The sequence below is a fragment of the Coenobita brevimanus genome, chromosome 65 (assembly GCF_032717465.1).
Source record: "Coenobita brevimanus isolate Jiangsu-jjx chromosome 65, ASM3271746v2, whole genome shotgun sequence".
NCBI lineage: Eukaryota > Metazoa > Arthropoda > Malacostraca > Decapoda > Coenobitidae > Coenobita > Coenobita brevimanus.
In genome coordinates, this window is record NC_137018.1 from 54,363,143 (window position 1) to 54,385,699 (window position 22,557).

At 40.7% G+C, this 22,557-nt stretch overlaps 1 protein-coding gene across 1 annotated transcript in view; it reads left to right on the forward strand.

Moving 5' to 3' along the window:
- Nucleotides 1–22,557, forward strand: part of oys (lysophospholipid acyltransferase 6) — a 41,109-nt gene that overhangs the window by 3,110 nt on the left and 15,442 nt on the right. Inside the window, exons 2-3 of the mRNA XM_080276545.1 lie at nt 4,133–4,278; nt 22,270–22,439. Coding sequence (XP_080132671.1) covers nt 4,133–4,278; nt 22,270–22,439 — 316 coding nt within the window. The remainder of the gene's footprint in view (nt 1–4,132; nt 4,279–22,269; nt 22,440–22,557) is intronic.

Below are 22,557 nucleotides of genomic sequence, written 5' to 3' on the forward strand. Positions count from 1 at the left end.
TGTTGCATGGTAATCTTGCTCCATCTCTTGCTTATCCTCACATTCATATTCTTTCAGTCACAAGCATATAGTGATAGGTGAAATCACATGGACTATGCTCTTTTTACCTTAATTTGGCCCATAGTTGCTAGCACTCCATCTTTAGATGCTGAGTTATATTTAGCAGAAAATTAACACAAGAATGTAGTGATGGCAGTGTTTTTGCTAATGCTGACACTTGTAAATGAAATATTCTACAAAAGTTAGGTAATCTGGGCCAAGTTAAAGTGCAAGAACTATAGAATCTACGTGTGATTTTTTATATTATACTGCTGCTGAGAGAGGTGATTGTGTAAGGTACTGTATTTCGTGGCCTTTCAAGTCACATTGTTTTGTTTGGATCTCATTTTCAGATCTTATCGACTACCAGTAGATCTCACGCAATTTGCATACCGGTACTTATTGATGATATGGTATTTCTTTGATTAAATGTGAGCAGTACACTGGGTTCATGTTTGGATGAGCCTAGGGCCACAACAACAACAGGAGTAACTGCATTGCTTGACTTCTTCAGTCATTTATCTTAAGTGTTGGTTGCTTTGCATTAAGTGTGAGAATTGGCCTACCGGTATATGTAATCCACCATCCATTTACAACTCATACTGTGTGCAGTGTATTGTGGGAGCTTGTTTTGGAATAAGCTGGTCATTTAGCTTCTGTGTTGTTGATGAAATCATGACTTATGCAGACTATGTTTGAGTGTGTGTTGTACACCCACCAAAAAAATTATCGTTACCTCTGGGTGCGATGAACTCTGAAATGATTTGTAAAAGTGAAACTGTGTTCATTTGGTACTGGTAGTTGTTCAGAACCCTTGGTCCTTATGTCATATTGTATCACACCATAAGGGTAATAAATATTTTTTTTTGTGGGTGTACTATGACTTCTTTATTGGGAATTGGATTTTCTCATTTTATTCTTTTAAAATAGCTAATGTGGTAATAAATGGAGCTGATTCATAACCATAAGCAGCACCATTTCTGGGTGCTGCAGAGATTTTGAATGAATAGAGTGAGAGTACCAGTAATGTATTTGTTTGAGATGGGGGTGTACAGTTTTGTACGAAGACAAAATTAAGGAAGACTTTCTTCCTTGATCTCATGTTGGGAGTCCTCCTCCCCAAGGGACTCTTCATTGACAGTTTTAGGCTAAATTAGAGTAAAAATAAGAATAGTTAATTTTTGCTGACACATTCCACCCATTACACCAATCCTGAGCTATTCACTGCCTTGCCAGGGTTGCCTGAGCCAGCCCAGATAGCTCTTCCTGTTTATGTGGCAGGCATGCTTATGGACTGTGTTGGTGTTTGCTGTTTGCATTTGTGTTGGAGAAGGTAACTCTGCTCTCAAAGAAGCAGCAGATGTGGCTTTTGGTACAGATAGTTAGGAAATTAGGCCAATGTGTTGAAATGCCATAGACTTCTTGCTATGATAGAAATGAGGTGGATGGGTACAACTATGTAGCTGGCCATACATTCCCTATTCATTTAAACTTTCAGATTCTTGGCTCCACCTTACAGGCAAACTAACCACACACACACACACACACACACACACAGAAAAGATAGGACAAATGTGCCACATCCAGTGGAGTTCAGTTTGGTAGGAACACACACACACAAAAGATAGGACACATATGCCACATCCAGTGGAGTTCAGTTTGGTAGAAACACACACACACACACACACTCTTTTTCATATTCCTTTTTTCATACAAAATTACTTGCCATGGCAACTATTGTCTGTCTTCTTGTCTGTGGATTTATACATACGGTATTTAGAGGACCATGATAATTTCAAGGAAATGTCCCTTGTATATAACAAGCCCTTGGTAATGTCCAAGCATCTTGGACAGATCCTTCCTAGCATCCCCCTTCATCCCCCCCCATGCCCCTACCCCCTCACACATACACACAAACCACAGCTTGCCATACTACCAGACAGGATTAAGTTTTCCTGTTATAAGTAAGAATACAGTACAGTACAGTCAGGAGTACTCCACATGACTTGTCCAAAGGAATTGTCAACAGATACCTGGTACTGTACTTTGCTAAGTACCGTACACTGTGACTGAACCACTGACTACAGTACTGTATACCATACTGCAATTGCAAGATTATGCATGAACATATGTGTTTGGGTTGAATAACCTTGTCCTGGGCCCCAGCACTCTTCATAGGGCAGTGTAGGATAGGATAATGGATGAGGTACAAAGCATCTCATGGCATCTGCCACCATCTTTACCCTTTACCTTAGGCAGCTTTGTTGAATCATGTGTTTACAGTTGATTCATATAAGCATTTTAGTAGTATTGTTAGTTAAGTGGTTGTTTACACTATCCATATGTCTGTATATTGCAGCTACTTATTCTCTTCAATATGATATTTTATTCAGTTAACTGCCAAGCAGTTGTTTTTAGCTTTGAAGAGACCTCTCACGCTGTGAAGGGACAAGAGCCTATCTGGGAACTCCACTATTGTAATGACTGTAATTCAGGCTGCACTAGATGGCATTATTCAGGGCACAAGAAACCAGATATAGTGAAGAGTTGAAAGTAAAATCTGGATGGTGAGCCTACCATATCATCGCTTAAATTAGTTATAAACAATTCAATTTTGATGGTTACAAAACATCTGATGTCAGCCTGGCATCTTTGAAATTATATAACCCAAGTTTAGCTTCATTCACTAAAGACCACTGAAAGGAACCAGTTGGTGTGTGACCATTCAGGTGTCTGGGCTGAGTTGTATGTCACTTAATCATCTCTTCATGGCCACACTGGCTGTTGCTGTTGCTGCCTCTCTGATGTGTTGTCTTTGGCTGTTGATGTTGTGATACAAGTGAGACTGTAGGAAGTATGGAGGTGCTCGGAATATGTTAGAGTTTGTTGTTGTGGCATTATACTGTATTGCTGGGAAATAGCTACAGTTAGTGTAGTAGGCAAGACATAGAAAGGAGAGCACAGTAGCCTATGAAGAGGGGAGAGGTTTTATGAAAAAGTTCAAAGCACAGCAATATAAGTACAGTAAATAATGTATAATAGAAGTAATCTGTATGGAAGGTTGAGATATTGGAATGGGAGTTTTCATTGAAGAGATTGATAGAGTTAACATAGAGTGACATTAAGAGGAAGGTGAGGGAAACATGTCAGAATGAGGAGACAGGGAAGTAAGGGATGCAAATAAATATTGTACATTTACAGTACAGGTATTAGGTTGTTTCTGGAAACAGTAGTAAGATGGCTGAGGAGACTGATGGATAACTGAGACATTTATTAATAACAGAAGAGGCCCAGAAATATTAAGGAATAGCAGAAATTAGTCACACCCTGAATTTGGGAGAGAGTGGAGTGTAAGATTAGCAGATGGTATAGGAAGACAGTGAGGAGGGTAAGGAAAATACTGTAACAGAGTTTAGAAGAAAGTAAATGATTGATGTGGAAACTGTAAAAGCAGTGGTCAAAAGGTGCATTAAAAAATAATTATAACTTCTTCAGTGTAATATGGTGCTGGAAAGGGATGCCTTCACAAGGTAGCACTGATTTAACCAGTTGCCTTGGTTGTCTGGGTATACAAACATCCCTAAACTCCCTCACCATCCCCCTAACAGGAGGAGGAGGAGGGCACCTCTAGTCTGCAGTCCACTGAGGTAACAGTCATTGCTCCTACTTCCACTACCATTTAACCTTTTCAGTACAATAATGCATTTTTAATTTTGTTGAGGGACATTCATGTAACCAGGTAGCAGAGTCCCATTGATATATCATTACCACCACTGGTAGACCACATGAACAAAAAGAAGAAGGTCTGCATGGGCTCATTGAGTTAAGCATACAGTCATCAGTTCTGCTTACTCCCCCATTTGACACTATAATTCCCCGTATTCCTTCCTTCCACCAGGTTAACTTCATCCTCGGTTAGATGGTGAGATGGCATGAATAAAATGAAAAAAGACATTGTTGGGCTCAGTGATTGAAGCATGTGGTCATTAGTTCCTCCACTTCAACCCACATATCTACCCTGAACACCTTGTGTGAAAGTGATTACCGGAAATAATAATAGATTATTAATAAACTGTACTTCTCTTATCCCCAGGTCAACTTCATCCTAGGTCAGATGGTAGCACTGATACTTGCCTATGTACTGCGAGCACACTGCCATCCCTCCCAAACTTCACCCACCACCCGCCACTGGGCATCATTCCTGGGCGGCCTTGGCATCTCGTACTTTTGCTTTGGCAGGTAGAGATTGGCTGTTTCTTTTGTAGTTGGGCAAATATTCTTGTCACCATAGGAGGCTTTCTTACACATCTTCCCTCATGATATTGCCTACTTCATCTAACTCCTTTCTTGTATGGTAGTTATTTTCTTTAATATAAATAGTTCATTAATTACTGTACAGTATTTACAGGGTGACCCATATATAATGCTCATCTTCTTCTCCACCAGGCAGTTTCTTGGCGTTGCGTGTACAGTATAGTCAGTGTTGTCAGTCTCTATTCTGCATGTTTTATTCATTTCCTACTATCACTACCACATCCACACTACCACCAGCAGATTGAGTCGTTCCCACGTCACACAAGGTACTGTCAGGCAAGTTTCTGGTGGATTACTAATTATGGGCCACCCTGTTTAAGACATTATTAACGTGAAGTATGCAGAAATATACTGGTAAGGGAGAGGTGCGAGGGAGACTCAGTAACCATCTAGAATACTGCACTTGGTAGTACAGTGTAGTGAAGAAATTCCCTTGATTATAAGAAGATGACAGTATACCATATAAAGTTTGGGACCTTTTTAACTTATTATATTATATATTCCACAGGTTATATACTGTAGTGTTGGAAATTATATATGATCATTGTCAGCGAATGTTTGGTATGTCTTTGTGTGCCGATGATTAATTGTCATGTTCTTTATTTTTTGTGTGCAGTGGCTTCTGAAGTTTGCATGTGAGTTAGCACACTTTGTTCGTGTTAAGTTGACAGCCAGTTGCTGCTTAAATACTGCAAAATGACGCTTGTACTAGAAGTGCTTGAAGTATGGTACTGTAGTATACAACACCTTTAGTAACTGTATGGTTGGAAAGTATTGGGGTAAAAACTTTGATATTTGTGATAGTTTTCAATTCTTACTTGTTTATTACTGTCAGGTAGCACCATCATTAATTTCATTACAGTTTTCTCATGTAGAAAGGCTAGCTTTTTTTTTTTTTTCCCCCAACAGAATTTGGTCAGCTTGTGATCTAAATATATATTCTGCATTTACATGCAGTTAATTGTAAGCCAAGTTTGTGGTTGTACAGTGTCGTGGTATGGTGGTACTACTTAACACTGTTGGTGGTAACATGCTGTGGTTCATTGACCAATACTGTATGGGTCTATTTTGACTCTGGTGCTCAGTATCACCACATACTTTACGAAAGTGTATTCATTAAGTGTATATGTTTTTTAATCTTATATGAGCTTATGTAGTTGCAAATGAAGTATTGTGTGTAAAATATATATATATATATATATATAAAATAAAGGTACTTATGAAGAATGCTGCCTGTACACTGACCTCAGTGAATATGCACTGAGGAGCAAGGAAGAACATAGGTGCGAATAAATAGAGGCATGTCCATATCACCACCTCACCTTGCGCTATCACTCCACACAGGAGGGTTGTTATCAGAGCATCAAGTGCTGTCTGATAGTGCATCTTATTAAGGCTGGAGAGGGAAAGTATGCTTGGAGTGGTTATGCAAGTCAGGCAGGCCAGGTGGGTGGGAGGGAGGGGTCTGGTGGGTGAATGGGTTGGTGAGTGGATGGGGAAAGTGCATTGGTGGGTTTGAGGATGATGGTGGTAGGTGGGTGGGTTGTGATTTTTGTGGGTTGGTTGCAGGTGGGTTGATGGCTGGTGGGTGAGTAGGTAGGACAGTTAAGTGGTGGTGGATGGGTTGGTTGTTTGGTGGGGAATATGGATCTGGGGGAGAACAGTGGGTGAGTGGGTGGACAAGTTGCCTGATAGTGGGTGGAAAAATGTAAGAAAAAGGGGGGAGGATGAAATGTGGGTGGATGGGTGTGTGGGAAAAGTGTAAGAGATGGAAAAGAAGGAAGGAAACAGTGGAAATGTGAATGAATGGACTATTGTCTGGAATGGAGAGGAGAAAGGATGGAATGTATGAAGAGGGGAGAGAATGTAGGAGAAATTGTTAGTAGGACTAGAGAGTAGAAGAGATTAGAAGCGAAGTTATTGATTGCAGATGAAGCGGTGAATACATGATGGTTGGTGGTAGGAACGGAGAAGAAAAGTAAAGGAGAAGGTTCTGGTAGGATGGAGAAAAGAAAGGATGGAAAAGAAGTTTTAGGTAGGAGTGGAGAAGAGGAAGAAGACAGAAGAATGGCCAATAGGAATGAAGAGGAGAAAAAGGTGGGAGAGTCATTCATAGGAAAGAAGTAGAGGTGGAAAGAAAAGATTGAGTTTGTTTTAATATGCCATGATAGGAAAATAATAAATCATAGAAAGTAGGGCTAAAATCGAGTGAAAATGGAAGGAATAGATTATTAATTGCTGGGAATAGTGGTCAGTTTTAGTGTCATATTTTTCAAAATGTGAGAGGAGAAAGTTATAGATGAGCTAAGGTTTACGTTGAAAATTTCTGAAGCCTGTGATGATGATAGAATGTAATACCATTCTGTACTCTCACTGACCACACTCAGATGTCAGATGCAGGCTGATTACATGTAACAATAACAGGTGTTTCCATTAATAAGTGTCAAACTCAATGTTCTAGGCCTGGTTACACCTGTATGCTTTCCATTTTAATAATACCTACTTCTTCCTCAGCCTTTATCATTCTTTTTCTGTGCCTGCCCTCCTCTCTTCCTGTTTCTCCCATCTTTCCTGTCACTTCTTATTGCTTTTCTTTCCTTTACAGGTGGCTTTACATTGAGTGACAAGCCTAATGGTTTCCTGTAAGCCAAGAAACCATTTACAACGCTGGGTGGTAACCATATAACCAAACAATTACGTGCTCCCTACGTGTCATCAAGTGGGTTGGTGGAGGGTTAGTGCCCCTTCCTGTAAAACAAATAACTCAGAGTCAAATGGCCACCCCTAACGGGATTATGGCGTCTGGCAATAAATAGATAGATAGATAGATAGATCCTTAATTTTTACACCAAGGGAGGGAGGTAAGGGTGGACTGGGGAAAGTGGAGGGAGGTTTGGTTATGTGGGGAGCAGAGGGTTAAGTAGAAATGTGTCTGTGGGAAAGTAAGTAAGGTTAGAGAAAAGTGGGCCACAATGAGAATTTTGCAATGGTATCAACCCTTTGAGCTTTGAATTTTTTTTACCATATACCAATTATTTTATTCAGCATAGGAGGATATTTTTTTAACTGGAATGGTGAGACATAGCCATAATGCAGTAACCTCTCGATTACCTGGACGTACATTATCCGAACAATGCATTATCCAAACACTGATTTGGCTGTTCAGAACCATTATCCACACATTTTCCATTTTATCTGGACAAAATGCTTGCATCCGGGTGGAAATTATGGCCGCACGAACATTTTTGCCTGGCTGGGCCTTTTTTTTCATATCACTGCAGGGTATAGCCCTGCAGTGGTGATTACTTGTCTATGGTTGATGGGTCTGCTTGACCTTGGTAATTCCTTGGCCGTGGTTTATAGGTCTGCTTGACCAAATAGAGTAGTGTAAAACACCAGGAATAAGTGTCATACAATGTACTGTAGTGGCCTCTTACAATGGCTTTCAAGGTTAGGGTACGGTATGTGTGAAGGGTGACCAAGGGAGAAGTCCATTATCCAGACAGATCCACTATCTGGACATGCCTTTGGCTTTGTTACGTTGGATAATTGAGGGATTACTGTAGTAGTTGTAACCCAAGACTCATCTGAACATGAATCCAGTGAACTGCAAGTCAAAGTTGCCTTTCATCAGCAAGTCACCATCCTCCTTTTGGGGAGATAGGGGAGAGATTTAGGGATATTTGTACAACCAGGCAGCTCCACTGCTCAGTCATATCAGTTCCATTGCATGAGAGGTCCCTCTCCAGCACTTTAGCCGTAATAAACCCCTTTAATACAAGAGGATTTTCCCCAGGTTTAAAATTTGCTCTACCCCTTTTACTCTAACTTGGCCTAAAACTGTCCCTTCTCTTTCTAGAATGCTGATTTGTAATGATAAGATTAACTGATGCCAATCATGAAGAAGTGACATGGAAAGGATGTAAGCCCGTAACTATCTAATTCTGCCATCAAGCTATGGGAAGTAAGCTGGGAAAAAAAAAAGAAAAAAAAAAGTAGGCCAAAGTAAGGTGAAAGAGTTATATTAGATGTAAGAGTAAGCTGAAAAGGATATCATCTGTATTCAGAGGCATAATTACATGTCAGGGTAATTTAGGAAGAAAGAGGGCTGAAGGACAGAAGTGGGTAGTATGGAAGTACAGTAATACTAAAATAAATGAATGCCAAGTGCATGTAGTAATAATTGCCCAGTCGAACAGGGCAGTACTCCCGAGGTTGATGGCAAGCTGGTGATAGGGAGAGCTGGAGCTCCCGTTTCACCAGCCCTCAGGACTTGATCCTGACCATCTCCCTTTTCTGAACATTTTCAGTGAATTCATTTACACAGAGAGTAGGCCAGCATGCTCTCATGATACCTCTACCTTCAACTGTCTACACCACACTACATGCGCATAACATATCACACCTTCTATTCACATCTTTAGTAATGGCCGCTGCAATCTCACAATCAAATGAGGTGGTATCTCGGATTGCCACCACCGGCAGGGTAGGGCTGGAGGCACAGGGTCCTCCCGGTCGCTATCAAGCGACTGTGCCAGCAGCGACTGTTGCTATTTCCGGAAAAACTTCGTCGGCGAAGAGGTGACGGTGTGGCCTTATTCTTTACCAACATCCGCGGCCTTACCACGAATTTAAACTCAGTTCATTTTTCCTTCAGTCCATATCCCCTTTGGCCCTTTTCCTCACAGAACCACAAATCTCACCCTCTACCGATATATCTCCATTTTGTTTTCCCGGTTACCATCTCCTTACAAACTTTAAAACAAGGGCGGCACCTGTTGTTATATCAAATCCCAATATGCAGTTGATACTATTTTAAACTTCACTTCATCCAGTTTTGATTACTCATTATATAAATTAAATTGCCAAAACATTACCAAATATATCTGTGTAGTTTATCGTTCCCCCAATGCTTCTTCGGAACCCAGTGTATTTGATTCCATATCCACTCAGTTGAGTAACCTTGACCTTGCCCTTGGCAATGAAATTACCATTTTGGGTGATTTTAACATACACAATGTTGAATGGCTATTGCATTCTGCCCGGACTGGCGACGCTGGTCTAGAATGCGAGCTATTTGGAATCGTTTAATCTCACCCAGTTGGTAAAGCAACCAACCAGAATACCTGATAACCCTGACCATAATGCCCATCTCTTGGATTTATTCTTGACAAATAATCCAGATCAATACAGGATAGAGGTACTGTCACCACTTGGATCCTCTGACCACAATCTCATCAAAGCCTCATTAGTTAACCCTCCTACACCTCCCCATTCCGAACCTGTCAGGGTGACCCGATGGCACTTTGACAGGGCAGACTGGGATGGATTTAGAAATTATCTTGCTGATGTTCCATGGCAGTCTTTCTTCTCTAGTGATCCCAATTCTACCCAGTCCCACATTTGTGACTTAATACTAGCTGGTATGGATTTATTCATACCAAGTCAACAATTCACTAAAAGATCAAACTCTCCAAAATGGTTTGATGGCAATTGTGCCAGAGCAACAGCCCAAAGTCATTAGCATATAACTCTTACTTAAAATCAAAAACACCTGAATCACTCTCCCAATTTAAAATTGCTAGAAATCATGCAAAAGCTGTATTAAATCTATCCAAATCAAACTTTCTTCAAAAGCAAGCATCAAAACTACTTAACAACCCTAATGACAATAGAATATTCTGGTCAACTCTTAATTCTTTCTTCAATAATAACTTTAACAAGTCATCTTCCATTCCCCCACTAAAATCTTCAGATGGCAATATTACAAATGACCCACGTGGGAAAGCAGATATCTTTGCTAGTACCTTTGCAAGAAACTCTACCATAGATGATACCAGCCAGAATGTCTCAGTACTGGAACTTGATTCTCCCGAAATTGCCCCACTTAAAATACAGACAAGATTTGTAAAATCCATCGTAGAACAATTTACCTACCAACAAAGCTCCAGGTCCAGATGGAATTCCGCCAATTGTTTTGAAAAAGTGTTCCCCTGAACTTGCCTCTGTCCTAGCTAAATTATTCAGACTATGCATACGTACTTCTTTATTCCCAAATTCATGGAAAGAAGCCAATATCCACCCAGTTCCGAAGAAAGGAAGTTCGTCTGACCCCTCCAATTACAGACCAATAGCTATCACATCTTCTCTTGGTAAGGTATTTGAAACTTTAATTAATAAGCATATTGTTAAACATCTTGAATCCAACAACTTAATTAATGATAGACAATACGGTTTTCGCCACGAAAGATCCACCATTGACATACTCAATCTCTTAACTCATACCATCCATCAATCAATTGATCTTTTGGGAGAAACTCATGCAGTAGCTCTTGATATCTCTAAAGCTTTAGACAGAGTATGCACTGCTCCCTGCTGTCCAAACTCCCTTGCTATGGACTAACGTCTTTTGTTCCTTTGATTTCTTCTTATCTTAGTGACAGGAAAATAAGAGTAAAAGTAGATGATGTATATTCCAATTTCCACTCAATTAACACCGGCGTGCCGCAGGGATCAGTTCTGGCGCCAACCCTATTTCTGGTTCATATTAATGATCTCTTATCTGTCACTCACAATCCCATTCACTCATATGCAGATGACTCAACACTACATAGTTCATTCACACTCAGACATCCATTTACAAAGTCTAATATCTCTACCTCTCAACTCAATACAGCCATCTCCATAAATGAAGATCTATCTACAATCAGTGAATGGGGACAAAACAACCTTGTCTCTTTTAATGCTAGTAAAACTAAATATATACAGTTTACCAATAGACAGATATTGCCAGACTCGTACATTACCTTCAGTGCTACTAATATTCCCATCTCCAAAAGTATTGAAATTCTTGGTGTCTCACTTAACAGTGCCCTCAGCTGGACCTCTCATGTCAGATCACTTGCTAAAACCGCCTCAAAGAAACTTGGATTATTGTACAGAGTCCGTAACTTCTTCGCCGATGAGCAGTTAGCTATAATTTATAAGAGTCATGTGCGCTCTCAGCTTGAATATTGCTCACCCTTGTGGAATGGTTGTGGAGAGGTTGCATTAAGGCAACTAGACAAAATTCAGAATAAAGCTGTTAGAATCATTAACAACCCTGCCATTACATATAAACTACCTCCCCTGCAAGTAAGAAGGAATGTTGCCTCCCTTGCATTATTTTACAGATATTTTTTTGGCAAATGCTCAGGACGGTTATGCGTCCATGGTGCCACCTCTCCATGCCTTCCCTCGTGCTACACGGGCATCTGGTAGCGCTCATGACTGGAATGTCACTCAACCATATTGCAGAACTTCTGCCTATCAGAATTCTTTCATTCCCCGAACTGCATCTCTCTGGAACTCGCTTCCCCAGAGTTGTTTTCCTCCAAATTTCAACCTACAACTCTTCAAGTCTAACTGTTACAGATATTTTATGAACAGAGGACACCAGTAATCTGGTGTATGGATTATTTTTTTTTCTCCATTTGTTTTTCCTTCCTCCGTTCTGTTATTAAAAAAAAAAAAAAAAAAAAAAAAAAAAAAAAAAAAAAATTAAAGTTAAATTGCTACCTGTAATTCTGATTTGCTGGTTTCCTTCCAATTTACAGTAATAATTGTATGTAAGAAGTTGTGATATTCGGAATGCAGTCATGGTATAATGAGAACTGTCTATAATTGGGAGGTGAAAGAGGAAAGACATTGAGTAGAAGGGTGGGGAAGGGTTGTGGTTTAGGGAAAAGGAGGAGAAAGAACAGGTTAAGGAGAAAGAAGAGGAGGAGAAGGAAGGGAAAAAAAGGTAAAATGAGTAGGAGGAGGAGGAAGTGAAGAAGGGTAAGAGAAAGAGGAAGAAGAAAAGAAGAGAAGCAGGGGAAAGGAAGGGAGGATAAGAGGAGGAGGAGGAAGACAAAGAAGAGAAGCAGAGGGGAGTGAAGAAGGATAAGAGGAGGAGGAGGAGGAGGAAGACAAAAATGAGAAGGAGAAGGAGGGGAAAGTAAAGGAGATGGGTAAGTAGGTGGTTAATGAAGGGAAGAAGATATGCAAGGCAGCAGCAAGGATGTGCAGTAGAATGGAACTCAATAAATTAAGGAAGGAAGTCTTGTTCAACAGGTGTGACAGAAGGATGGAGGTGGAGGGGAATGATAGAAAGCACTGGAGGAAAAAGAAGGAAGGGAAGGGAGGAAAGTAGGAGAGATAAAGGACAGAAAAATGGAGAGAAGGAAAAGAAGGAAAGGAGGCAAATGAGGGAAGGGAGGAAAGTAAGGGAGATAAAGGGAGGAAAGGTAGAGAGTGGACGAAAAGAAAAGTAGTGAAATGAGAAAGGGAGGGGAAGGAAACAGGAGGGGAGGAAGAGAAGCAGAGGAGGAGAAGAGAGGGAAGCAGGGGAGGGAAAGGGGAAAAAAATGGCATATGGGAAGAGGAGGAAGGAAAGCAGGGGAGGGAAAGGGAGGAAGTCAGAGAGGGGAAGGGAGGGAAATAAGGGAAGTAAGGGAGGAAGAGAGGCAGGGGAGGTAAAAGAAAGAGGAGAAACAGGGGAAGGAATGAAGGGAGGAAGAGAAAAAATAAGTATGGAAAGTAGTGAAGAGAATACATGGAAGTGAAACCAAGAAGGGAAAGGAAGGAAAAGAAGCTGTGTAAATAAAAGAAACTAGGAGAGATAGGAAACCAGGAAAAGAAATCCATGGTAAAAAAAAAAGAAAAGGAGCAGAAACAAGAGAGGAAAGGGAGGAAGAAAGTGGAAACCAGGAAAATGAAGAGAAGGGAACAGGGACAATTGAAATGAAGGAGACAGGGCATCGTTTAATTTCAGCACCATCTCACCCTGCACTGCTTCATTATGACACTCCTCCTCACTCTCCCTCCCTCCCCCCAGCAGCAGTCACCCTCATGCACACCTCCTCACCTTTAACAACACCACCACCTCCACCGACACTCACCTTCACACTCACCTCTTCCTAGCTAGTTTGCATTTAACTCTCATTTTCATTTACTTAGCCACAGAGTCCCCTATTAATGGTGAATTTACATGTTAGATAATTATATTGATCACTTAACATTACTACCACCTCCTCTGATGCCTACCTTCATCTCCATCTCCTCTGATTGAGCATGTAGTCCTGATTTTCATTTATTTTCATTTATTTAGTCACCATCTTCCCTTCTGGCTTTGAATTTAGAGGTCTTTTGTGTTTTGTAAATATATTAATTTCTAATATTAACCCAGATATGTCTCACTCCTTCGCCTCACCACATGTAATTTAAATTTGGTCCTCATTTCTGTGCATTTAATTACCATCCCAACTATATTCCATTTACTCAAACTTAACCTAAAATATCCCTCTCTCCATCATGAATGCTATGGTGTAGCAATAGATTAACACCATAGTATGATGCTACATATGAAGTTCTGTGGAAAGTATGTAGAGCCGTATCATTGTCTTTTTCTGCCACTTATGTACAGTATATGAAATAAGCTTTGGAAAGACAAATATCTGGACCAAGTTAAAATGATAGGAGTATATCCATGAATTATATTTCTGTTTAGTTTACCCTAGTGTCTTGTGTCTGCCAAGGAGGTTATGTTTCTTGGCTGTGTCTATTTGTCAGTGAGCGACATTATGAAAGAACTATTTGATGGAATTGCTCCTAATCTGGAAAGTTGAATGAAAGAACTATTTGATGGAATTGCACCTAATTTGGAAAATTGAATGAGGACTACCAGAAGAATGGGTGATTAAATTTTGAGTGTAAAAGGTCAGAGGTCAAGGTCAAGGATATAAAAAAACATGAAAGGAGGCGATGCTACTGCTCTGGCAGCAATATGCACTCCCTGAATGATTTTGTAATTTTATGGATGTAATCTCTAATCATAACACCACCACCAACTGAACTATGGATCCTGTTATTTTACATTTAGTCCCCATGTTTTCTTATTTAGCTACAGCCTTCCTAACTGATGTTGAATTTATTGGTCTTTTATCAGCTTCAGAGTTGAATATGTGTTGGTGAGATACCAAATCTTGACCCGCACCTGCATCATTCATTCAACCCACCTATTATTATTTTACGTTTAATACTCATTTCTATTACTGTAGTATTTAGCTGCAGTCCTCCCTAGTGGCTTTCAGTTTACAGACTTTTATCAGTTTATCACTTTGCCACTTTTGTATAATTTGTTGGTGTGATCTCTTATCTCAGCCCAGACCTAACACTTCTTCACCCAGTCTCCTGTTATTTCACATTTAGTCATCATTTTTGTGTATTTAGTTACAGTATCTCCGTCTTCCCTTGTGGTGTTCAGTTTGCAGTTTTTTTAATCAGTGAGAGTTCTTGACCTGATATCTAATCTTTAACATGGACTGGTTTCAATCCTTCACCCTTTGTTATATGTTGAGTCCTTAGTATTTATTTATTTATTGTTTTTTTTCAGCCACAGTCTTCCATACTGATTCTGAAAGAACAGGTCTTTATCAGGGTATCTTGTAAAAGCTGTTGGTGTGATCCCTTATCTTATCTCGTACCTCTCATGCTCTGTCTCACTCTTTCGCCAGTCTCATATCAACATAGGTCATTCATTTTCACTCCATACAGTTTTCACTCACACACCTTCACCCCATCCATCATCTTTGTTCCCTCAGTCATCATACATTCATTTCACTGCCTTCATTCACTTAATATGTACACTTTAGCTCATTCACTCAGCATCACCCCATCCCTTACCTATATTTACTCACACCATTCACATTCTTCATTCACTCACTCCAGTCGCTATCTTCATTCACTCACCCCATTCACTGTCTTCATTTGCTCGCTCCATTCACTATCTTCATTCACTCACCATCACACCAGTTTGTTGTCATTTACTCATCACCACCCCACCCATTGCCTCTTTTTCCCTCATTCACTGCTGTCACTCAGTCTGGCCAGATAACACACACAATCCCATGAATGAAAAATGCTCATGTACTCCTCACCACTCATTCACCGCTCATTTCAATCGCTCATCACCACCTCGCCCATTCCATTTATTTTTTCTTTCATCTCTGATTCACTGCCGTCATTCACTCCCACCAGATGACACACAGTTCCCTGCATAAATTTCTCATCTCCCTCATCACCACCATTCATATCCTTTATTTACCTATTTGTCACTTATTCACTGGCATCATTCACTCTGGCCAGATAATGCACTCTCAGAATCCCATATACTGTATAAAAATGCGTTTACTCATGACCCAGGAGGTGCGAGTTCACTTCCTGTATGATGCAAGTGGAGTTATATTCACTCTTGCTTCATTATTCATTTTATTCATTTAGCTTCACTCATTTCCTCATTGTGTTGCTTCCTTTTCTCCTCATTCTACTTCATATACCCATCATATTTACTCCAGTCATTCACTGTTATGTTGTTCACTTCATTCACTCACTCATTTATTCATCATTTTACATCATTTACTTATCATATTGCCCCAGTTACTCACCAGCTCATTATTCATTTCAGTCACATGTCACTCTTATACTCATTACATTACTGTATTAAGTTTCTCAGCATCCATTCTTCCATTACTCATCATCCCTCCCTTTACTCATCATCCCTCTCTTTACTCATCATCCTGTTAGTACTAAGGTTCGAATCCTTGTGTGGACAGGTGGTGTCACTTGAGTCAGGTGCTAATCCACCCCTTATGGGTTGGTAGGCAAAATGAATACCCAGGGTAACACCTAGGGGAGGTAACTGTGATAACCTGGATGATACAGTGACCTTATATCCCAGGACAGGTAGTGAATAACCTGCCACAGTCTCAGAGGCCAGTGTTATGGAGATGAGCACTGCAGCTAAGGCCGTAGTGGTGTCTGCCCCCCACCCTTACCTTTACCTCCTGCATTTATTCACCATCCTTTCATTTACTTACCATCCACTTTTTATATATCAGTTTACTATCATGTACAATCCCAAAACATAACTTGCAGTTACTTTCCAGTCATATTTTACATATTTACCATAATCCACCTCAACTTGGCCACTTTTTGTGCTGCTTATCATAACGTGCATCCGGTTTTGCAGCCAGTTTTTACATTTATCCATCTCATTATCACTTGCCGTCATCCATTGTTTTGATCAGTTGTCTGTAAGCATCACTAAGCTCACAGCTCACTTGCTTTTCCAGTTTGGCTTACTCTTAACCTGCTTTACTCAGTCTATCTGTCTGTCTTTGTGTCGATCTGTCTGTCTGGCTTTATCCGTTTGTCAGTCTCTGTCTGTCAGTCTGTCTATCAGTCTGTCTGTCTTTCTGTAGTCAGATGCTTTAATCATGGAGGGGGTGGCAACAAAATGTCATCATGGCAACCTGTTCTCTGCCATCAGGCTGCCCACACATAACCCTCATTCATACATCTCTTCACTTCATGCACAGTCTCCATTTTCTCCTCCTCCACTTGACTCTGTTATCATATTTTGACTCACTATAAAGCACCGGCAACTCAACTTTGTGATAGGTCAAGTAGTTTCCTGTATCCCAAAAAACCATGTACTTTGTTGGATGGTGACTACATAATCAACAACAGGTTTCCTGGTGGTCAGATGGGTCAGGGCACTGCAATGTAATGTGGCCAGTAAGACCAGGTACAGGTAAGGCAGTTTGCGCTGATAAGGTATGAGATGATAATGAGGCATATTGAACAAATTACAAATTACATAACTGAGGGAGTGTGTTATGAAATTATTGCAAATTTATACTCTTTTGAATGTTATTTTAGTCATTTCAGTGTTGACAGTTTGTACTGTATTGATGAAGTACTATATGATATTGATATAATACTCAAAATATATGGCTGAGGAAGGTGTGGTAACCCCTTGACTCCATCAGTGTGTTTCATTGGTTTATAATCCTCCAGACAGTTTTATTCCTACTAAAATGGCATCCTTAGAGTGGAGGGTTTAATGAAGGCAGTATCTAACCCCTCCAGTTCATAAAATCTCTCCTTGTTGTGACGGAGTTAGCGAAGGCTATATCAGACCCCTCCAGTTCATAAAGTCTGCTTGTTGTGAATGGGTTAATGTATACTGCATCTAACCTGTCCAGTTCAAAATGTCTCTCGTGTGCGGAATAAAGGCTTGTGGAAGGAGGAAGAATCCATTAAGAAGCACATCATTGGGGTGAAATAGTAAAAGAAATCCTGCTGGGCCAGTAAGACTCCCTGTGCCATGCTTAGTAACAACACAACGTGATTATAACCAAATCTGCTGCATCATCGTTCTAAGCCAGCACTTCGGCCCACTTTTGTTCTCTGCCTGTCTAAGGGGGGAGGATTAGAGGTAGGAGGGAGAGATGGAAGGTGAGGGAGTAAGGGATGGGGGGGTTGAGGAACATGAGGGGGAAATGGAAGGTGGGATGATGAGGGGAGTATTTAGGTATAGGATGATGAGATGGAAAGTGAGGGAGTGGTGGTACTGGGGTGGGAGAGATTGAGAGATGGGAAGTGATGGAGTGGGGGATGGGAGATTGAGGAATATGAGGGGGAGATGAAAGGTGGAGGAGTGATAAGGAGGGGTTATTTAGAAATGGGATGGAGAGATGGAAGGTGATGGAGTTGTGTTGGTGGGAGGGGGGGATTGTGAGATGGGACTGTTGGGGTTGTATTGAGAGATGGGAGGTGAGAGAGTGGTGGTGGGGGAGGTGGAATGAAGGGAATGGGGGGTGAGGGAGTGATGAGGGAAATGCGAGATGGGAGATGAAGGATTGATGAGGGATTGAGAAATGGAAGGGAGTGATAGGAAGGAGGATTGAGACATGAGGGAAATTATGATAGGTAGGAAAGTGACTGGGAGGATTGAGAAATGGGAGAAAGAGGAAGGAAGGTGAGGGAGGGGAGGGTGGGAGAGATAGAAGATGAAAGTGTACAGACTACAGCAGAAATGTTGATAAGAGAGAGGAAGATAAGCGGTCAAAGTACAGTGGTTATGCTGTTGAATTAGTTCGTTAGAATTACAAGCTATCAATTGTTAACCTCCATATCTAATCAGTTCCTTTTTCTGTCAGTGACTATGATGTAGCTGCCTCCTTATCATGTGTCCTGCTGTCTGCATTCCCATATCAGTCTCCCTATCAGTTTTTCTTATCAATTTCCTTGTCACAGCTGTTCATTATCCATTTCTGGGTGTATCCAGTTAAGTGTCTGTTCCTGCAGTCCTCCAGGTTCAGGTCCAGATGAGCCTAGGCCACAACACCAGTAACAACAATAGCAACAACATATTCAGTTTTTCGACTGTTTAACATACTGTATTAACTAATGTACATCCCTGTAGTCCATTAAGTTAATTTACCTATCTGCTATTCAGTATTCCTAACAGATGACCTTGAGAGAGAGAGAGAGAGAGAATTATAATGGTTAAGATTAATACAGAGGAAACTCTACAGCAGAGGGAGTGATAAAAAACAAACAAGTTATTGGTAAGGACTAAACAGTTACGGGGAGAATGTCTATGGTAAGTTGTAGAAAAAATGCTTATAGTGGCATGTTAAAGTTCCATTGGTACCTTTAAAGCTGATGGGCTGGTTATCACCCAGTGCACAGTGCCATGTGTGTGAAAAAAAAAAATAAAAAATGATATTTTGAATTGCATTCTGTGGTAATAAGGACTGAATGTAATAAAATATAGAGATATGGATGATGATTATGATGATGATGATGATGTCCCTACTTTTCTTGTCTTCAGTTACTGTGATGATGATGATGATGATGATGATATCCCTCCCTCCCCAGTCTTCAGATTATGATGATGATGATGATATCCCTCCCTTCCTTGTCTTCAAATTATGATAATGATGATGATGATTATGTCCCTCCCTTCCTTGTCTTCAACTTATGATGATGATGATGTCCCGCCCTTCCTTGTCTTTAGATTATGATGATGTGGTTCTCCTCTTCACACTCGTACCGCTGGTGATAGTGGTGGTGGTGGTTGATTGTGTAGCCACGATAGAGATCAGATTTTATGATGGAACAAGTAGGGTAATTTACGTCATGCACCACACTCCATCAGCTTTACTTTGCGTTTGATGAGTGTTGCTAGAGTTACTATATACACTCTCACAATCATTACCACAACCACTACTTTTACTATCACTACAACTACCACCACCACCACCACCACCACCACCACCACCACCACCACCACCACTGTAATCACTACCAGCATTACCACAACAAAAACAACAATTATCCACTACCATCACAACAACATTTATATATATATATATATATATTGACCATGAGCTAATTGTATCATATGAAAGAACAGCAGATGCTGGGTAAAGAAACACACACACACACACACACACACTCACACACACACACACACACACACACACACACACACACACACACACACACACACACACACACACACACACACACACACACACACACACACACACACACACACACACACACACACACATGAGAAGGAATATGATATTAATGGCATTTATAAATCTGGAAGGGGAAAAAAATAAGGGGAATAGAGAAAGATAATGGACAGTGTTGCATATGGGGGAGGCGGTGGCTCGACCGGTAGAGAGGTGGCGTGCGGTCCTAACGGACTCAGGTTCAAATCCCGGCTGGGGCAGGGAACAGTTTAAGGATTTGAATTTCATTAAATCAGGCTTTACTGATCTACCAGAAGACCCGCCGACATGTCGTAAAAATACCCCCGCTAATACCAATACACCAGTCCTGTATGAGACAGCCCTAGCATGTATTCAATATAGACGGTGAGTGTTAGCGCTGAAGTGGTGACATGTAGAGGTGTATGGTGTGTAGAAGGACTGCTGGGCCTTGATAGCAGGCTGTAAAGCCTATGCCCAGAGTCGGTCACATAAAAAAAAAAAAAAAAAAAAAATGTAGAATATGAATAGAAGACTTGAATGCTGATGAAAATTGTGCTTAAGACAGGAGTGAAGGACTGCACTGCATATGTAAGGTTGGATGGATCTCTGAGTAAATGTTTCAGAGGTCCAAAACAATGCTTTTTTATGTGATTTTTCTCAGTCTTCTTATCTGAGGGATATTAATTTTTGTTTAGAAATTAACTGGCGCTTTAATTCTGTCTTTTTAACTAGGTGTAGTTTTTTGTCCTCTAGCAGATCATCTCCCGTAGCTCAGTGGCAGAATAAGGCATTACTACAGCTTGACATTCTTTCCCTTTAATGTCCGCATGACTAGCATCATAGTCAGGCATTAATGTCTTGTTACTCTCCAGTATTCAAGATGGAAAGATGGCAGTTTTATGCCTAGCTTAAGTGAACAGAGTACAGTTCGATCTCCAGTCTTTCAAGGACAAATGTAGATACAAGCACTAGCAAAAAATGGTGCTTTATCTGAAATTTTTATGCTGCTACGGTACTTAGAGATAAAATAGTATTCACAATATTGTTGTTACTAGGTCAGGTTGTTAATGTTACCAGGCCAGGTTATGATCTGGGCACTGGTTTCTATCTCTCAGTTTTAAGTTTACCTGTGCATATACACAGGTGTTGCTGTGCTAGCAGGTGAATATGATGATTTAGAGGTGGCAGGTGTTACCAAGAGACATTTAAGAGGGTCGCCTTTGGCGGCACCAGTGTGACCAGGTGGCTTCACTGCCTGGTTATACAAATGTCCCTCAACTCTCACCCTGCTGCCCAAATGGAGGATGGTGGACTGCAGGAGAGGAGGAGAGGTGCAACTTCAGCTTGCAGTTAACTTGGTTCACACTTCAGATAAATCTAGGGCTGTAGCTACTACTATTACTACTTCAAGGGATTGTGATTGCTGTAGGAGTTGTATATGGTGTATTGGAGGTTTGTTCACTGCATACTATATTGGGGTTGCAGTTGTTGCTGTATTGGCAGATAAATACTTTATAATCTGATTGTTGGGTGTTAGATACCATTATTTTGGAGATTGTTTACTGTAGTTTATTAAGGGTATTGTATACTGTAGTGGAGGTTTGTGTGTCATATATTGGGAGGTTGTTTATACTGTATGAGGTACAGGTGTTGCCATTCAGCTAGTAAATACTGTATGGTGGTTTTATTATTGGCCAGCAGATGTTACCAAGAATCATTTGGGTGGAGGTGGGGGTCGGGGTGGGAGGGTTGTGTGTGTTGTACTGTATTGGTGTTCATGTATGCTGTCTTGTACTTACCGGCTGTGATTAAAAAATTCAGTTTTCTCTTTGCTTTGTAAGTTTACTCTCAAAGCAGTCAGAGCTGGAAACTCTTGTTATTATTTGTAATATTGTGAGTTGGGAAAAGCTTGTCTTAACCTAACCAGGGAAGTTATACCATGATTTTTTTTTTTTTTTTTTTTTTTTGGGGGGGGGGGGGGTTGGAACAAATTTAGTGGGTAGTGTCACTGGAGACAATTTTTCTCAGTACTGGTAATTCCAGTACTTTACCATTTATGGTACAGAGAGTTCACTTTAACTTGGCAGGGATTTTCATCCTTTTGCAGTTTGTTTCCTGTACCTCAGTGGCAGAATAAAACAGTATGCTATTCCAGCTCTGCACCATTTCCATACCCCTTCTTCATGACCAGCATCATATTGTAGAGTTCATCCTTTGTTACAACACGGTACTCAAGAACGGGAGATGGTAATTTTAGGCCAAGTGGAAATGAAGAGAGTAGAGTAAATGATAGCTGTACTTTCATTACAGGAAATTAGAATGTCCCTGTTAGGCCGATGGCCTTCCATATTTTTGATCCCCAAGAGAGACTAGAGTTTTTTTTTCTCTTTAAATGCCACCAAGGAAAGTAGGTTGGTCATCTACTTTTATATGTACTGGACTATGGTAACATAAACTTTATTCCCAACACCTCAAACAAGGTAGAATGGGACTGAGCATTGTTTATTTATCATATAATAATGTAGTGTTTACCTGATTGTAGACAGGTGGTCATTGCCTTGATGTTGGTGTTGGGATGTTACCTGCTGATGCTGCTGGTACCACTCACCCTGCTACACCACGTCACCCTGGCTGCCTCCCTCACCTTTCTCTCCGTTATGCACATCCAGCGGCAGTTTTATGAGGATGGCGTCTTTGTTATTGACATAACGGGTGGGTGCCGTGGATTGCTTACTGGTGCATGGAACTGTCAGCTTTGTGTGTTTTTACTACAGGTGTGGAGTTGATAAATCTGTTTGTAATAGAGAATATGTGCATGAATAACTTGCCT